The sequence below is a fragment of the Buteo buteo genome, chromosome 2 (genome assembly GCF_964188355.1).
Source record: "Buteo buteo chromosome 2, bButBut1.hap1.1, whole genome shotgun sequence".
Lineage (NCBI taxonomy): Eukaryota > Metazoa > Chordata > Aves > Accipitriformes > Accipitridae > Buteo > Buteo buteo.
This window is the reverse complement of record NC_134172.1, coordinates 18,083,798-18,100,830: the sequence shown is the minus strand read 5'-3', so window position 1 is coordinate 18,100,830 and position 17,033 is coordinate 18,083,798. Positions and strand designations below refer to the sequence as shown.

Genomic DNA, 17,033 nt, shown 5'->3' with positions numbered 1-17,033 from the left:
ACGGAAACAACCGATGTTTTCCGAAGATAGGTAGCGCTCGGGAGAGGAGGACGAGGCGGGCCGGCCGGTGGGAGGAGGAGGGAGGGAGGAGAGTTACGGAAGGAGCCGATGTTTGCCGAAGGGAGAGATTGAAGGGCGTTGGGCTCGGCGACGGCAGCCGATGTTTCCCGAAGGCAGAGTCGCCCGAGAGCAAAGGGGACAGAGGGGACGGAGCGTGTCGGAAAGAGCCGAAAAGAGCCGACGTTAACCGAGCGCGGCGTCGCCCGAGTTTCCCGGATGTAGTTGGAGGAGCGGCGGCGGCGGCGGCGGTGGCGGCGGGCGCAGCGGGGGGAGGAGGCGGCCGCGGCGGTAGCAGCGGCGACGGCGACGGCGGCGGCGGAGTCCGTGCTCCCGGAGTGTCTCAGCGCGCGCGGGGCCGAGTTGCTGGCGTCTCCCCTCTCGCTGTGCGCGGAGGAGATGGGCCCGTGAGCGCTGCTCCCAGCCGAGCTGCCTGAGCCGCCCCCTCCCTCCCTTCCCCCCTCCCTGCCCCCGGTCGGCGGCGAGGCGGAGCGCTGCCTCCCCCTCCTCCCCCCTCGGCGCCTGTGGCCCGGCCGCGGCCGTCCCCTCCTGGTCCCCTCACACTCACACACACAGGCCGGGCATTGATGGTAATGTATGCGAGGAAACAGCAGAGACTCAGTGATGGGTAAATCCCTTCCTCCTCCTCTGGCCCCTGGCCCCGCGGGGTCTCCCCCTCCCCTCCGCCATGTTTGGGCCCCCTTCCCCGGCGGCCGGTAACGGTTGTTCGCTAACGTCTCTCTCTTTCTCTCGCTTTCTCTTTAGCTGTCACGACCGCAGGGGGGACTCGCAGCCCTACCAGGTACCTCAAGCGCCGGCCGCTAGGCCCAGGAGGAGGAGCAGGGGAGGAGAAGGGGGGGGGAGCTACTCCAGCGGAGGCTTCGGCCGCCGCCGCAGGCCGCGGTGCACCAGACGCCTCGGTCCCGTCCCTCGGCGCCGTTTCGGGCCCGGGGGGGAGCGGAGGGGGGGGTGGGCGGCGGAGGCGGCGGCCGCGCGCGGAGGGGACGGGGCTCCGGCGGTCTTCTGAGGCCTGCGGGGCCGGGGCGAGGAGGAGAGGCCTAGTGCGACCCGTGTAGGGCTTGGGCCTAGGAGTCGGGGAGGGTGCCGTGCGAGGGGCGGGAGAGCGAGCCGGGGTCACTTGCAGTGGAGTGGAGATCCAGGGGGAGGTGAGTGTTTTCCTTTTAAAAACAAAAGGCATCTTGTTCTTCCCCCACCCCCCTCCCCAAGTCCTTTCTTCTCCCCAAAACTGCTGCTGCAGACTGTAACCCGAGCAGGGCATGGTTTTAGACCCTGAATAACTGGGGTTGCCACTAAGGCTTAATTTCTGCAGTTGCCAGCTGCTAGGCATGTTCAGAAACCATCAAATCCTTAAGCTGCTGACAATAACCTCGATTTCTCTAAGGTGGATACTGTATTCCTCTGCTGTGGCTACTGAAAAATACAGTTCTTGGGATGTGAACCAGGGGAATGCCGTATGTTGTGATATTGCTCTCCTTAGGGCACAGAATTGAACTGTTTTATTACATTTCTGTGTATTTGTATCACTGTGAGGTGTAATCTGACAGTCCAAGGCAGCTGTCAGTGACAGTTCATGAAATGTAAACACTTGCCACTGAGAAGCTCACACTGCAAAATCAAGCAGGTCAAAGTGAGGCAAAACATGTAATTTTTGGTAAATACTTCAAAATTAATCGTAATGTTACGCGTTTTGGGCCCCCAGAATTCTAGACTTTTTTTTTTTTTTATTATGTCTGCTACAGGGTTGCTAGTACTGAAAAAACGTTGCAGAAGTTCAGGGTAGTAGTCAAACTGAGTGGCCTTGACTACAGTATGGAGGAAATATTCAAAGTTTACACTGATTCAGTGTAACCTTTCTGTTTATATTCTTAATACCAAGTGGAGACTTGTGCTTCTCCCAAAAGCGCAGAAGTACTGTGGCCCAGTTACTGCTGAAAGTGTGTAGTCCATCAGTGAAAGGATAGAGAAATTAGATTTTTCTTAACAGCAAGTGATATGTTGGAAGTAATGGTGGGAGAAAATGGTTTGAGTTCTAATTACAGAACTTGTTGCTTTAATGTAGGTAATTAAAATTAGAAAGACTAATGCTTTTTTTTTTAATAGGAAATGAAAATTAATTAACTTTAAAAAGTGTTTTGGAAAGAGATCTAAAATTCAGAAATAACATTTTAACATCAGTTCTGTAACTTCATATCTAATGTAGATGCCTGTTCTCTTGTGATCTGTTACAGGCTCTTAAGTACTCATCCAAGAGTCACCCCGGTGGTGGTGATCACCGTCATGACAAGATGCGAGACACCACAGATCCTTCACCACCAAATAAAATGTTGCGGCGCTCTGATAGCCCTGAAAACAAATATGGTGACAACACAGGGCACAGTAAAGCAAAAAGTGTGCATACTCACAGAGTTAGAGAGAGGGATGGTGGTGAGTTATCTTTCATTAACCTTTATTTAAGCCATTACTAATTTCTCATAAATATTAAAATTTAGCCATTATCACTCAGTTGATGAGAGTATTACGTTAAATGTGCCTTGCACTTTGGTTTCACTGCAGTCTTCCAAGCACGGTACAAGTTTCATTGGAAGCAATCATTTAGGCATTGTAACACCTATTAATTTTCTTATTTTTACAGGTATGGTTATTTTTCTTATAACCACAAAGATTGAATAAACTTGTCTTTTTTTTTTTTTTTTTAAACTGATATGTCTCAGTTTAGACATACTGCAACATGTGATAACATGAAATAGTATTCTGGATTTTTTGGTAACAATAAATATTAGCTATTTTAGAGACTGTTTTTTTAATAACTTTGTGTGTTGTGTTGCTATAGTGTGTAGTTACATGCTTCATAGACTAAACCCTATAAGAAATGAAAAAAAAGCTTCTTTGTATTTAGCTGCTGTGTAGAACTCTTAACAATCAGAAAATGATAATCAGAGGGACCACTTACTAGAGCTTTTCTTGGCAGGAGCTTAGAGAAGAATGTTCACAGTCAAGTCAGCCCTTCTGTGCTTTTACAGGATTTATAGACAGTAGTAATATTCCCAATATTTTTTAACTGATGTTATTTTCTATCTCTGCTTCCTAGAAAAAGGAAAGAGTAGGGTTTTCCATTTAATAAAAAATGGTAGCAGTTGCAGTTTAGAAAATCCTGGTTACTGACTGAACTTGGATGCATGTTTCCTGTTTTGTAGGTGCTGTGTTTGGTCTTTGTATTGAATTATGAAGTGAAGTATTCAAGTAGAGAACTTAGAGCTTTAAATCAGTGCTTCTTTGTTCTGTATGAAGCTGACAGCTTGTGATGTACAGATACATTTATTGCTGCACTATTTTTACTTGTTATAATAGTTAAAGTAAAAGAAAGAAAATATCTGTTAGTACCTTTTAGGAAATACTAGTTTCACACCACAAATGTGTTCATGGTACCCAAGTGTTTTTACAATTCCTATTTGTTTTTCCTTCTTTGGATTAATACAGAGGCTCTGTAGACCACTGATAGTATATATAATTGTGTAGATGGATTATAAAAACATGCATCTTTTGTTAGTACACTGATTTTCATTATATCTGATCATATTTGAAGGTATAGTAATCTCAGAATTAAATGCATGTGCAAGGCCGGTAGGCTGCTATTCTTTGCTGCTTCGCAGGACACAGAGGTGTCCTCTCTTACTTCCTGTTCACCTGTCCAAAGATACTCATCCTATATACTCTTGCGCAATTCAGTTTAGTTCTGCTACAATCAGTAATTCTTTCTGCTTCAGTGGAGCTACATTTAGTGGAGTTATGTGTATATGAAAACATCTGGAGGATGAGATTCTATATGGGGAACGTATTTGCTTATTTGTATGTTGGAATTGTTTTTAAGATAGGAGAGACATTCTGAAGTTCTCACTGATCCAGCTGGATTTAATAGTTGGGGAATGACCTGAAGCATGGATGTATACAGTAACAATGAAGGAAAATCAAGTATTTGTAGTTTCTTAAGTGGAAGGAACATTATCCCACTGTACCTTCTTCTTCCCCAGGCTGCTAAGACAGTGGAAAATTTCATTTATTCTGATTTGAAAGTGGTCCTTTGAACATCATATGTTAACAGACTGGGAGGAGGAAGTAGTCTTTAACAGTCTGAGGGAAATTACTAACTTTAAAAGATGAACATTTGTACTATTTAATGGAAATAAGTGATTTTTTGTGTGTGTGTGGTGTTAGTAAGGCCCCAGTTTCAGCTTTTTAAAATATATTCAAAACAACCAAAGTTGCATTAAATCCTATGTATAGGTTTTAAATCCTTTGTGTATTCTATGTAGTAAACTAAAGCTGAGCAGATCTGAGCAGGAGGATATAAATTTTGTCTTTGATTTACTCAATTTTTCTGTCAGTATAAATTGAAGGTAGGTGTTGGAATATAGGCGAAATGCTGTGGTATTACGGACATTTGCATATTGCTAATATGCAAAAGACATAATCTAATAATTTACCATGTTCTCTGTCTATTTGGTTACACTGAGGTACTGTTATTGATATAGTATTCCCTTAGTTTTGCGATTACAGACATACAGTAGTAAAAAGAAAAAAAATTTTAAAAACATTGCTAAAATTTTTAATTGAAGTCCTAATATGATTGAAGAGTATTAATTGGCTTTGATGCTACTGCAGTTTTCTGGCTTATTTTCTTTTCTTTTTCCATTCTTCTGAGGGGAAAAAAAGTCATGTTTTATTTTTTTTTGTAATTGCTGTGCATTTCATTATTTTAAAATCAGTGGTGCTTGATTTGGAACTACTACAAAGGTGTTATTGTCTTCCTATGATCTAGCTGAACTTAACAAAACAAACCTCGTTGAAAAATCTCCAGTATTTATTTCCCCCAACTGCATTAAAGTCCCAAACAGACAGTTTCTTTTTCTCTCACCCCTTAGAAAACAAAACAGAACAAAAATCTGGAGTATTACTACTGAATGTAAAGCTGAATTAACTTAATCTCTCCCTTTCAGGTCAATGTTTAAAAAGTCACTCCTATATCTTAGTGATTTTTGCTCTGAAGTGAAACAGGAAGATTCACTGGTGTAGCGTGCTGATAGTTGCGACTCATCTAGTCATGACTGGTACACTTTTTTGTGGTAAAGACAACTAGCTAAATGTCATTTAAAGATTTAAGTGTGCATGTATAAAATGTAAGAGCTATGATTAAATAGATTGAAAATTAATAACTCAAAAATGGTAGAACCTCCCCCTGTGAATATCTTTGGTACCTGTATAAAGGTATTTGTCATTACAGGTTATTTTTGTAATACTCATGGCAGAATCTTTTGTGTTTGTAGAACTGTAATCCATGGTAAGAAATTCAATTGCCTTCAATTAAGGTTTTAAAAAATGTTATGGGTAAGCCCTCCATACTGATGCAGTGCAAACAAAGCATTTTTCAAAGTTGCTTACTGCATGGTTTCTGTGGAAAGAGACTACGTACAGAGACAATCGTTTCTCTGGAGAGAGGCTTCCAAGTTTACCTTGGACTAAACACAGCAGAGTACTTGCAAGTTTTTGTCACATCCCTGGTTTCCAAAGAGTACTTTTACATCCAGCATATAAAAAACTGCAGTAAATTTGTTCTTGCTTTCAGGTCCTTGTGCATGGGGACATTGTCTCTGTATGCAAGTGTTTAAAACATAATGAACAGCTACCCCCCTCAGTGCATCTCTTATTTATAGGTCAGCTGCTATAGGCAAGTGTGGAGTTTGAAGAGATTAGGGGGTCTTATGAGACCAACTCAAGTGTGAAGTTCCTTAACAGTAACAAATAGGGACTTAAAGCTAGCATTGTTTACAGGGAATAGAACTACGAAGGGCCTTGTAGTTCTGGAAAAGTGTTTCCATTAAAGAAAAAAAGGAAGCACAAAGATTTGAGGGTTCTCATGCTTGAGGATGGACAGACTGAGAGCATAGATGATCCCTGTAGGTCTTTTTAAATGCATAAATGAGGTGATATTGGTGTACAGGAAAGAAAACAAAGAGGTCAGATTAAGTAGGGTAGCTTTGGGAATGCTGTAAGGGAGATATATCTATTATTTAGGAGTAAAAATTGCAAGATGGAACCCTTGGTAAAAAAGGAGAAAGGATGTTTCTTGTTACTTAAAGGTATGGAGCAGAATGACTAAGATACGTAGTAGAACTTTGTGCAAAAAAAGTTAGTTCAGTTAAGCCACCTGTACTCAGTTGTTTCTTATTGTGAAGAAAATACTGAGTGTTTTGCTACACTTATGTTTAAAAGACTTTGAAAATGTATATTTGCTTCATGCCATGATCTTACTGAATTGTTTAAAATAGCAAATGGAGAGCATTAATGTACACAGCATGAAATCTTTTGCTGGATTGTGTACTATGTAGGCTATTTTAATGAAATTCGATTATAACTTGTGATATTTAAATTCCAGAATATAACTGAACTTTTGTGAATATGTTTCTTTTGCATGTTTGTTTTTTTTAATTGGCAATTAAGCATACTGTCAGTGACCACTGTTACTGACTAATACAGTTCTAAGGTTCAAAATCCTACTGCTATTAGAGACTGAATGGAATATTTTAAATCATGAGTTCCTAGTTTTATTGAAGTAGTGGTAGGACTTTCTGTCATGAAGTGTTGGCTTGCCTTTTTTCCTGTAGTTCCTGAAGAAGTTCAGAGTCCTCATAGCAAAGGGACAGCGAACAGGCAGAAACAGAGCACTAGCTTTTCTTTCCTGTCTTAGCAACCCTTGCAGTACAGGAGGACAGGAGGCTAACTGCTAATTAAATTAGTGTGATCATTGACCAGCAGTCAGAAATAAACGGGGTGTTAGGGCAGGTACAAGAGACTGGAAGCTGCCTGGGCAATGTGCATTGGAAAGAGGAAATTGCAGGGTAGGTGGAAAGAGGGAAGTCTGAGAGTAACGAAGCATAGCAAAGGGTTGAGGAAGAAGCTGGAATAGATTCTATCTGTTTAGTTAGTGTTAACTGCTGTTAATATTAAAGTGATTATTCATTACTATGAAAACCGTTTCCTCACTGTAACTGTATGATCAAACCTGGGATGAGAGAAGTCTGTGGTCACAAATGGGAGTAGGCTCTCCATGAAACATGCTTTGAACACCCCCCCTCCACACCCTACCCCCAACATCCAAGTGTAAAAGAGGTGAGTCACTTCCCTGTTCCTTGAATGTTGGCTCTTTGGATGGCTCTAACGGAGGTGGGGTTTGGTGGTTTGTTTGTTTTTTAAGATAAATACAATTGCTTCCAGGACCATTCACCTCTTAGAAGAGTTTCTCTGGATTAAAAAAAAAAACAAAAAGAAAAGAAAAAAAAAAGAAAAGTAGATCTCTGTGGTTTTCTAATTTTGATAAAAACTTTCTTTGAAGTCTCACTAGTACTAATGCTTTCAGTTGGGGGAGGGGATGAATTTTAAGTTTGCTTTAAAAGTTTAGAAGTTTTAGTGACGTGCGGAAAACAGACTCCATGTCTACTGAGATTCTTTTGACTCCCCTTGCCTCATTAGAACGTAGCTTTACATTTACTCAGTGTATTTGGCAATGTTCCTGAAGTGAGCTTTTGCTGGATCAGTTGTATGAGCATTACTTTCTTTTTTGTTGTTACTTTGCTGTGAGGATTTCTAATAGAAAAGAAATAGGAAAGTATGTGGTCATAGAATCACAGTAAAGGATATAACTTGTGTATGTACTTTTAAAATTTTGAGGTTTAGAATATTAATGTTCAGAATTGCTTCTGAAAAGTAGCTGCAAAGCTTGCTTTTAAAAAGCACAGGATGGAAGATAAAACCCCCTAATTTATATTATTGTTATTAGGAAAGAATTGATATGATATTAATATGATGGTATTAAATGTGAAGTCTTTATGCATTTAGGTGGGTGGAGTCCTCTGTGTTTCTTTTAATGAAGTTCAAGTACCCGGTGTACATTGTGAGAGTAAAGATGTATTAATGGAAGACTATCCGAAATGGAAGCTGCAGCAAATGGCAATAAGCAGTGCTGTTTGTTTGTAACCTATTGCTGCAGCCACTTCCCAAAATCCATTGCTATTTGGACTTTGACATTAGGAACTTCAATTTCACTTACTATTCTTACTTTCTTTTATTTGCTAATATAAAATACAGATCTGTAAATAGGTCCTCTGAAGGTTTCCGTTTATGGTTGAACTGTTCAAGGAAATATGTATCTTTAAGTGTTTTAAGAACTCATAAACTTAGTTTTTTGATTTTAAGTGTAATATGTTCAAGTCAGTCTAGTAGCTAGACCTAGTAAGCTTTTGTAAGTAGGCTTATTTTACATTTTGGAAAAGGGAAAATACAGGCTATATACAAGATTTGTTAAATTTGCTTGTCCTTGGTACATAAGCTAATCATAAGGGAATGATTTTTACTTAGCATCCTGCTTTCCTAACATATGCTTCTAGCCTCTGACTTTGCAGAAATGGAATATACAGCATATTAAACCTGTACTTTTGGGTTGCTTTTTTGAAGGTGAAAAGAAGCAATGAAAACTGTTAGTTTCTGATGAGCTGCCTGCTGCTAGGCCATAGTAAAGATAGCAACTTGTAAATTATGTAGCTTTTTTTACTGGGATTACTGTGTATTCTCTAATGGCCCCCAATTAAAGTTAGTTCCTTAACCACTGTTTGGGACATGGCTGCTTTCTAAGAAGAGAAGTATTGTTTATTGACAGTTTACATTTGTTTTCCCTGGTGTTTCTACCTATTCTGTATAAAGTACCAAGTAAACCAAGTATCATTAAAACTATGCAGAACTTGGAAGAGAAAGCTCTGCTTCTGTTTTGCCTTAGAGAGGAGGCAATGCTGTAATAACTTTGCTGTGGAAAATAGCAATTTAATGGCACCCAACTTGCAGTGTTAACTATGTTTGTTTATGGCATCAGGCTTTTATATAATTTCATAGGCACTTCCAGGGAAAAACCTCTCAATGTACAGGGGAGTTGTTCCTCATACAGTTATTCAGTAAGGAAAAGAATTATACTCCCAATGAAAGGCAGTTCTCAACCTTGATGCTTCTAGACTTAAGCTTTGTCAGTAGTTTGTTGTAGGTTAAAAATGAATCCTTTCTGGACTTAAATGTAGCACTTGAAAAGAGAGAAGCATTTCTTTATAGTGAGTAAGATTGTTATCCTTTAATGTTTTCTTTTGAATTATGAAGGGGTCACCAGACTTTATTGTACTTGACTGCAGGTGTTCCCTGTTGTAACTTCAGTGTTAGAAGATTCTGTTTCCTTTCTTGAAGACCTTTAACAGACTTCCTAGCTTTTAACAATAAAACTACCAGAGAAGAAGTATATAAGTTCAGTAGCTTTTCCTTTATCCCAGTCATATTTTGCTAGTAGTAGAAGAATGCTGTTTAGTTCTGGGCTTCTTTTGCTTGTTTTACACATTTTGTGCAGGCTCGGTTTTTTACTAGTGTGTTTTTCCATTTGAAAGCACTAGCGTAATCATACAGGGAATTATGTCTAGATTTTTACATGAACCTGTATCCCTTCAGTACTTTTGCCTACTAAAAAAAATACTAACCAGAGCAACTGTGGCTTACCAAATTTTTGCTGAATATTTTATCCCTTTTCTGAAATCGGAGCTTTCTGCCTGCAGTTGTATGCACAGGGAGTAATCTTAAAATTACACTGTAGGTTAAAATTTTTATTTATTGGAATTTTTCTTGGAAGTGTTGCTTTGTAAAACAGTATTTTGAAATCAATTCATTTGTAATAAGTGGAAAGTCTATGGTAATGAAAATACAGAGAACAAAATGTATCAGTTTCTGAAGTGTAAGCTTCTAAAATAAATTGCTGATCCTGTAAACTTTAAACACTTTCTAAATTATTCAAAGACATCTCTTGAATCTGATATGCACCTATTTTCCTGCTACAGAAAGTTTTTTTTCCTCAGACTTTCAACAGCGAAAAAAACCCCAAACAGTGAAATAGCCTGGAATTGTACATACACTTTTGCATCCCTCCTTTTCCTCTTGGGCAGTGTTTAATTTTTCTCCCTACTTTCAAGCTTGTGAAGCAAGATGCATGTTTTAAGGCACAAATTGTACTTGCCAACTGACTAAAAGTAGACTCCTGGAGCAGTATTCAAGAATAATGTCGAGTTGGAAAGTCTGTCCTCCAAGTTACTGGAAAGGGAGATAAATTTTTGAGCAGATGACTGACAAGAGACCTCGCTATTCACTCTTTATCAGATGCGTTAAGAGATACCTGGTAGCCTTTTGTGGCCTTTACTTACATTTCCATGCAAGGAGCAGCGTTAACACCGTGTTTGAAATGAATGGAAAGCAAGAGGCTGAAAGACCTTTGTTGATTAGGCCCCATAGTACTTCAGGATAATCATTCTGTTCCTTACTGTGACTACTGTAATGAGTTGCAAAGGAACAGTGTGTCAAAGTTTAAATTTTTTCTGCCCCAATTTTAAAACATAACTTTGTTTCTACAGCAGAGGTCTGATAAAAATGTTAATATCCAGCTTTTGTCATCATTCAAAAAAAAAAAAGAGATGTAATGCAGTATTAAAGTGCTTCATGACAAGGGCAAGGCAGTCAAATACAATTAGTTTCCAGAGCTGAATTCCCAGTGTCTGAGGGGCAGCAGGAATCTTCAGGAGGTCTTTTCTAAACTTCTATAACTTTCTGATACATGTCAACTAACTTCTCTGACCTGCTATCTTGGGTAGAGATGAAATAGGTGATTCTTAACCACTGAGTAAAATATTTTGAGATCTTTAACTAAGAAAACATTGTTTACATTGTATGTTTTAGAGATCAAAAATTGGTAACTGATATATCCCAAAAATATAAAATCTGTGATCATCAGATGAACCAATTATTTTTTTTTAAAATGTGTGTAGGTTTGCTCTTGGACCTAAGTAATAACATTTTTTTATCTACAAGGAAGAAATTGTAGGATCATTCATATACTATCAGGAATTTGAGACTGAGTGGCAAATAATAAAAACTGTTCACTAGTATGGAGCTAGCTAAGTTATGCAAAAATGAAAATGCTAATTAATCTACAGGAACATGTAAAAGTGTTCCACTGTGTAAAATGTTACAGGAAGGAGTGTAAGACTTCAGAGAAAGTAAATACTGTGCAGAGCAATGACTCTTAAAACAGACATGAAACTCATACACAATTAAGAGCATAAATATTGAGTGCAGCGTTAGCCAGGAAGGATATATGATCAGAGGAATATCAAGCAGGACTAGAGAGATTACCTCTTAGTGCTAATGTGACATTGCTGGAATATGGTCTCTGTTTTGATTCTCACAGTTCAGAAAGTATGCAAACCTGCAGATTTTCAGAGAAAAGGCAAGAAAATGACTGCAATTGAAACTTTTGCATTAGGAGGAGAGACTTTAAGAGCTCCTACTATAGTTGCAAAGAAAAAATTAAGGTTTTTTTTGATTAATAATTACAGGGAAAAGAAATGACATACTTAATGTTCTCGAATGTAGCAAACAAAGGTGAGAGATCCAGTTAGCTTAACCTAAATATTCAGAAAATAGATATTTGCCACAATTTTAATGTCATTAGTAAAAATTCGAGTGACTTATTGTGATGATTTTTGCAGGGGTGGAAGTTTTGAAACTGAATGACTTAAAGACAATTTTCTAAGGTTTGTTTCATGCAGAAAGTTGAACTAGTTGATCAGAGGTTCACTGGTAGGTAAAACAGTAATGTGAATATTTCTAGTTTAAATGTTGTAGATTAGTGGACTTGAAATTGAAAGGGATTAAAAATTGTTAATTAACTTTGTAAGTAGCATTCCTGTGATAACTTCCCCCCCACCCCCCCCAAGTGGTTGATCTTGCCTCATGGCATGTGAGGATTATGAACCTGTGAATGTGTTTCATATTGCATTGTAGGATTTTCTGTCATTGAGAATATGTTGTTTTGAGAGCTGTTGCAGGGTCAGGTGGAACTATGATGGATCTATTGGCAGTAGAATTCAGTATTTGCAGGTGCACTGGTACAGTTTTAAGTTTTGTGTGCTTTATGAATGCATACATTTTTTTAGGAGCAGCTATCCCAAAAACTCCTTTTAGGATTGAATACGGTCTAGCTGATCTGGTCTCTGCAATTTCTTACCATCTAATTTCTTCAAAATTTATCTGCAGTTCAGTACAATTTATACCAGACTTAGTATTTAGAGTATATTTCTTCAAAGATGATTGCACACTTCCACTTTAATGCAGGCTTTTGATGTTTTTCACTGATGTATATGTTTACCAGATTGGATTTTAGTTTGTTGCCCATAACTACACAGCTTCATGCAGTTCAACAGTATCTTTAGTAACTTGAAATTACTTTGCTGTTTTAGATTTGCAAAATTTGCATATGACAGAATGTAAAATACTGTTGTTCCTGTTTCCACATCTTTTCTTCTTATTTAACACAGTTAAGGTTTTAGTTTAAGAGTACTGAGAATTAAAACAGGTTTAGAATCTTTATTTTGAATTCTGATACACAAGTTTTCACTCAACAGCAGTTATTGTGTCTTGTAGAACTCCTTGAAGAGCCGTTATAGGCAGAAAGAACTTATAACATTAATTAAATAAAGCTTTCCTTTAAATAGTCAACAGTCTTTGCCAGCACAGCTTTCAAATATGTAAGATAATGAAGTCAAGCTACACAATGAATTAATCGAACAAAACTGTAGTCAGTTTTTTTTCTTGCCTCCATATGAAGTCTGCTGACCTATCTGGGTAATTTTCTTGTAATTCATTGTGACCGTAAAGGAAGCAGGCTAATTGGACATAGGACAAGGGCTTGACAGTGACATCTGGTTCCTTGCTATCCATTTTTCTGATTCCAGTCCTTAGCTTTAGCTTTGGCTGTGAACTTGAAAAACAGATCTGGGCTTAGAGACTAAGATGGCTACAGGATGAGATGAGAAGCAAGATAAACTAGGTTACTTCTGCTTATATAAAGATTAAACCAGTTTTATTTAAATCTTAAATAAGCCAATATCACATGGAAATTGGTCACAGATCCTTTTTGCAGTAGTTTTACTAGCATTTTGTATAATAATAATGATGATAGTAATACTAATACTAATAAAGCCTGATCATGATTGAACTAGTACAGCTTTTTACCGGGGAGAAAATAAAAAGGAAATTTAAAGAAATTACATTTTCCTATTTTTAAAATATTTGTGATCTAAAAAATGCAGAAAAAGCTGTATGTTATGAAAACATTGTGTCATTTCATATGTTTATATGTTTGGTTAGAAAATGTTAGCTGCATGTGTTTGTTCAGTTCATACCTTCTGTGGTTTTAGGAGGCAGTGGTTGAATGCATATGATTTTGTGGTTCAGGAAATTCCTACTATAAAATCAGTGGGGTTGTTGGTTTTTGCTTGTTTATTGTGTTTTGGGGTTTTTTTTGTGGGTCCAGTTCATTTGATAACATGAAATTCCTTCCTACCATTTCCTTACTTTTGGAGAGTTGACATAGCTACTCAAAAGTGTAAACGAAAATGACTCATCTGTGCCGCCTCCTGGGCGGGTGTTTAAAACCCCAAACGCTGCTGTCTTTATTCGGGGAAGAATAGAGCTTGGAGGCACATCTTTTTTTACATGTGTATAGAGCTCAGCTAATAGAATAGAATTCACCACCTAGTGGGTCCTGCAAGGGCAATGATGTTGAATCACTTTGATAAATTAAGAGGAAGAAAGTGTATTTAACTGTGTCATCTTTGTATGTGTTTTTTAATTCCAAATACCCTGCATTTTGAATTTACTACTACTTGCTGTTTTCCCTTGAAGAGTGTACTTCAAAACTGGCACTGACATTACTCCATACAGTTGTTTTGTCTGCGAAACTGCCTGCCAGAGAAAAGCTTGTAAAAAGCTAAACTGTGAACATGCACATTAATTTCTGCAGAAACAAAATGCAATCAGCTAATACTTAAAAATGTTGGTTAAAATATACTTTTTTTTAAAGTAAAAATTGAATAATTTCTGGCCTGTTTTAGTGAAGTGACAGCTTCAAATTTATTCTGTAACTGTACCTGAATATTTGAGAGTTCAGTGATTCTGGTTTTGACAGTAGTGCTCTTTAATCTGCATATTCCAGGAATCTGAAGATCAGCCTTTTTGTTAAAAGAAAACATAATTTGAAAAAATATCCATAGCAATGGGCATGTTACTATTAGACTTCACTAGATTCAAACTAAGTTACTGTGTTAAACTGCCAGTATTGGCGCTTTCTTATGGAAAAGATCTCGGCATAGTTAAACATTTCAAAAAATCCCTTCTGTCCCTTTTTCAAACCTGTTGCATCTGCAGCTGTAAGAATTTCAGTATTCCTAGTAAGATTAATTTTTTTTTTAAGCTTACTTTTTTGGAAGAGAAACATTCTGTGTTTCACCATATTATCATAGAAATCTGCTATATTTAGGCATGTTGGGCTTTCTGAAAATATTTTTAAGAAGCACTATTTACAGTTTCATTCCCGTTACGCAGATTAGGTCCTCTCCCTGGGGTTTCCTAGATTTCTTAAATATCATGCTGTTTTATGTCCTCCAAAGCAACAGTCTTCCTCAGTGCTTTTCTAGGTAGATTTGTTACTGAATTTCTTAGAGTAACAGAGTTCTAAATTCTTCCTATCTATCAGTAGCAAAAACAGGAAAAGAAAATTATGATCTACCCTGCTCATCTCATTTATTATGTTTCAAACATACCTATTCACTCTGAAACGTGGAAAAAACCCCAAAGAATACTTTCTTATTAAGGCATATAATTATAAATAACGCTCATTTATGCATAAACTCTTTAGTACAAATTAGGTAACGTGCTTTACCTGTTGTGTAAATAGGCTGTGTTTATTTCACATCATTATGTTCTTCTGGATGATGGTTTGTTCATGTCAGGTGTCCCCCTTGAATGACATCAGCAGGACTTCAGATCTCTTCTAGTTAAGTAGTTTGAGTAGTTTGCTCATTCAGACATCTGCAGTTGACAGATTAAAACACACTTAATTTTCAAAACCGCTTACTTCTTTTGAAAGAATACTATTTGTACTTGATTTAGTATGAGAAATAATATGATCCTCTTCAAATTCAAGCAGTGTAAAATTCACCTCTTTTACTGGCAAAACACTGCCTATACTAATGATTGTAGTCTCTGTATAGTCCTTTTGAGAGTATTTACTTAACTAGGGAAATAAAATGAGACACTTAGCCTACCAGACAGTCATAAAACAGATTTTCAGTTTGTAAACATAACTTTAGCTTTTGTGGAGAGGCATATTTTCCTCTAGCAAGGAAAATCCAGGAAAGACCAGTTGAATTTTAAGTATATATTTAAGAATTATTTAATGGGAAGAGGGAAGAATTGTCTTGTCGCCTACTGTGCTTTAGATCTTTGAAAACCCTATTGCACAATACCTTTGTTAAGCTGAGCTAAACATCCAGCCTGAAACTAAGGCTGTGAATCCATCGTATTAAAACCACAACACTGTATGTATTAATTCTTAGGTGGATCCTTGTTTGCTACCTCCCACCCAGAGGCCTGGGCCAGCATTCCTTTTTTTAATGAAGAATTTCTATGCAGCAGAAATTGATTTGACCTGTTTTTTTCAGAATGTTACTAACATCTCTTCTTTTCAAAAACAATTCCCAGTTGAAGATTAAATAAATATAAAATTAAAATTCTTATACTTCTTGCATATCTATACTGTAATAAATACATATGTGGCATATCATGTCCTGAACTGAAAGAGTAGTTTGTCTGAGCCTGATCATTTCACAAGTTATTATGTAAAAGTTTATTGAGCAATTGCTGCTTCTAATACTAAATATTTTCAAGTTAGCTTGCTTATTTGTGATAAGTTACTAAAAATTTCATGGGCATTGCTGTAGTCTTAGAAGAGAAGCAAAGTTCTCCTCAACTGGCAAATATTAATAGCACCTAAGCAGTGATCTTGTATTGAAGTGGAGTTTGGTTATTAAGTAACTGGAGGACAAATAAGGCTTTCTTGTGTTAGCCTACAAAATAAAAATAGAATAGAACAGAATGAGACAAAATTCTGCATGCCTTTGGAGGGTAGTCAGATTTGATGTATCTTGACATATGAATTTGAGATAATGTGACTTAGAGTTAATATTTTTGCCACGTTTAAGAAGGGAGATAATACAGTGTCTTTATTGTTCTTGCCATTTTTTATGTGGTTAGGCATTGATTCTGCCACAGCCTTTTTATTAAGGATATAAGCGGGATAGTTATGTCTGTGACTAATTTTTTTTGCAGGATTGCAGTAGTGTTTTGTAATAGAGACTCCTTCTTTAATCTTTCTACAACATCATGTACTTGTAGAGTTGCTGATTCTGAATAGTGCATGTTCAATTGAAATGAAGGAAACTTTTAAGATGGGATTAAGGTTGCAAGCATTTGTCACTGCGTAGCAATACCTATGTTCAGAAAAAGCTGTAACTTCATCTTCCTTATTTTAAACTGAGGAGTTGAAACTTTCCCACAAGTTAATTTGTAAGTAATATTGTGTTCACAGAATCTTCTGCTTAAAGTTCTTTGTCCCCAAGAAACTATCCCCGAAACATTAAAAGAAAATTGAGAGTTGCTGAACAACATGGCCTTGTTCTTATTTAATCTTATTTTTGCTCAGAGGATTTTGTCAGGGAGAGTAAGTTGTCATACCATGCTTAATTGGTTGGATCTTCTGAGTAGGAGTACTGATTTGGTGCTGTTGATACATAGAAAATGGAGGAGTAGTCTCAGAGCTGTATTCTGGCCACTGCTTTTTTTTTTTTCTTTGTAAGCAGAAATTGTTTTGCATGACCCCTGACTTTATTGAAACTTCTGTCAGTGATGACCAATTTATGGTATATCAGTCTTTCATTGCATTACTGTGCTGTTTGTAATCTTAAAACAGTGGAAAACACAGTTTTTAT

General features: G+C 37.6%; 1 protein-coding gene across 6 annotated transcripts in view; it reads left to right on the top strand.

Annotated features, from left to right (window-relative positions):
- Positions 1–100: 100 nt before the first annotated feature.
- WAC (WW domain containing adaptor with coiled-coil) overlaps positions 101–17,033 on the top strand; it is a 63,534-nt gene continuing 46,601 nt past the window's right edge. Inside the window, exons 1-3 of one of the 6 annotated variants that reach the window (XM_075046851.1) lie at positions 101–685; positions 823–859; positions 2,307–2,502. In XM_075046851.1, the coding sequence (XP_074902952.1) occupies positions 645–685; positions 823–859; positions 2,307–2,502 (274 nt within the window). In that variant the 5' untranslated portion in view covers positions 101–644. Of the gene's footprint in view, positions 686–822; positions 860–1,071; positions 1,224–2,306; positions 2,503–5,161; positions 5,199–17,033 lie in introns of those variants that run through there. The other 5 variants (XM_075046845.1, XM_075046858.1, XM_075046867.1 and 2 more) reach the window with 5 other exon arrangements.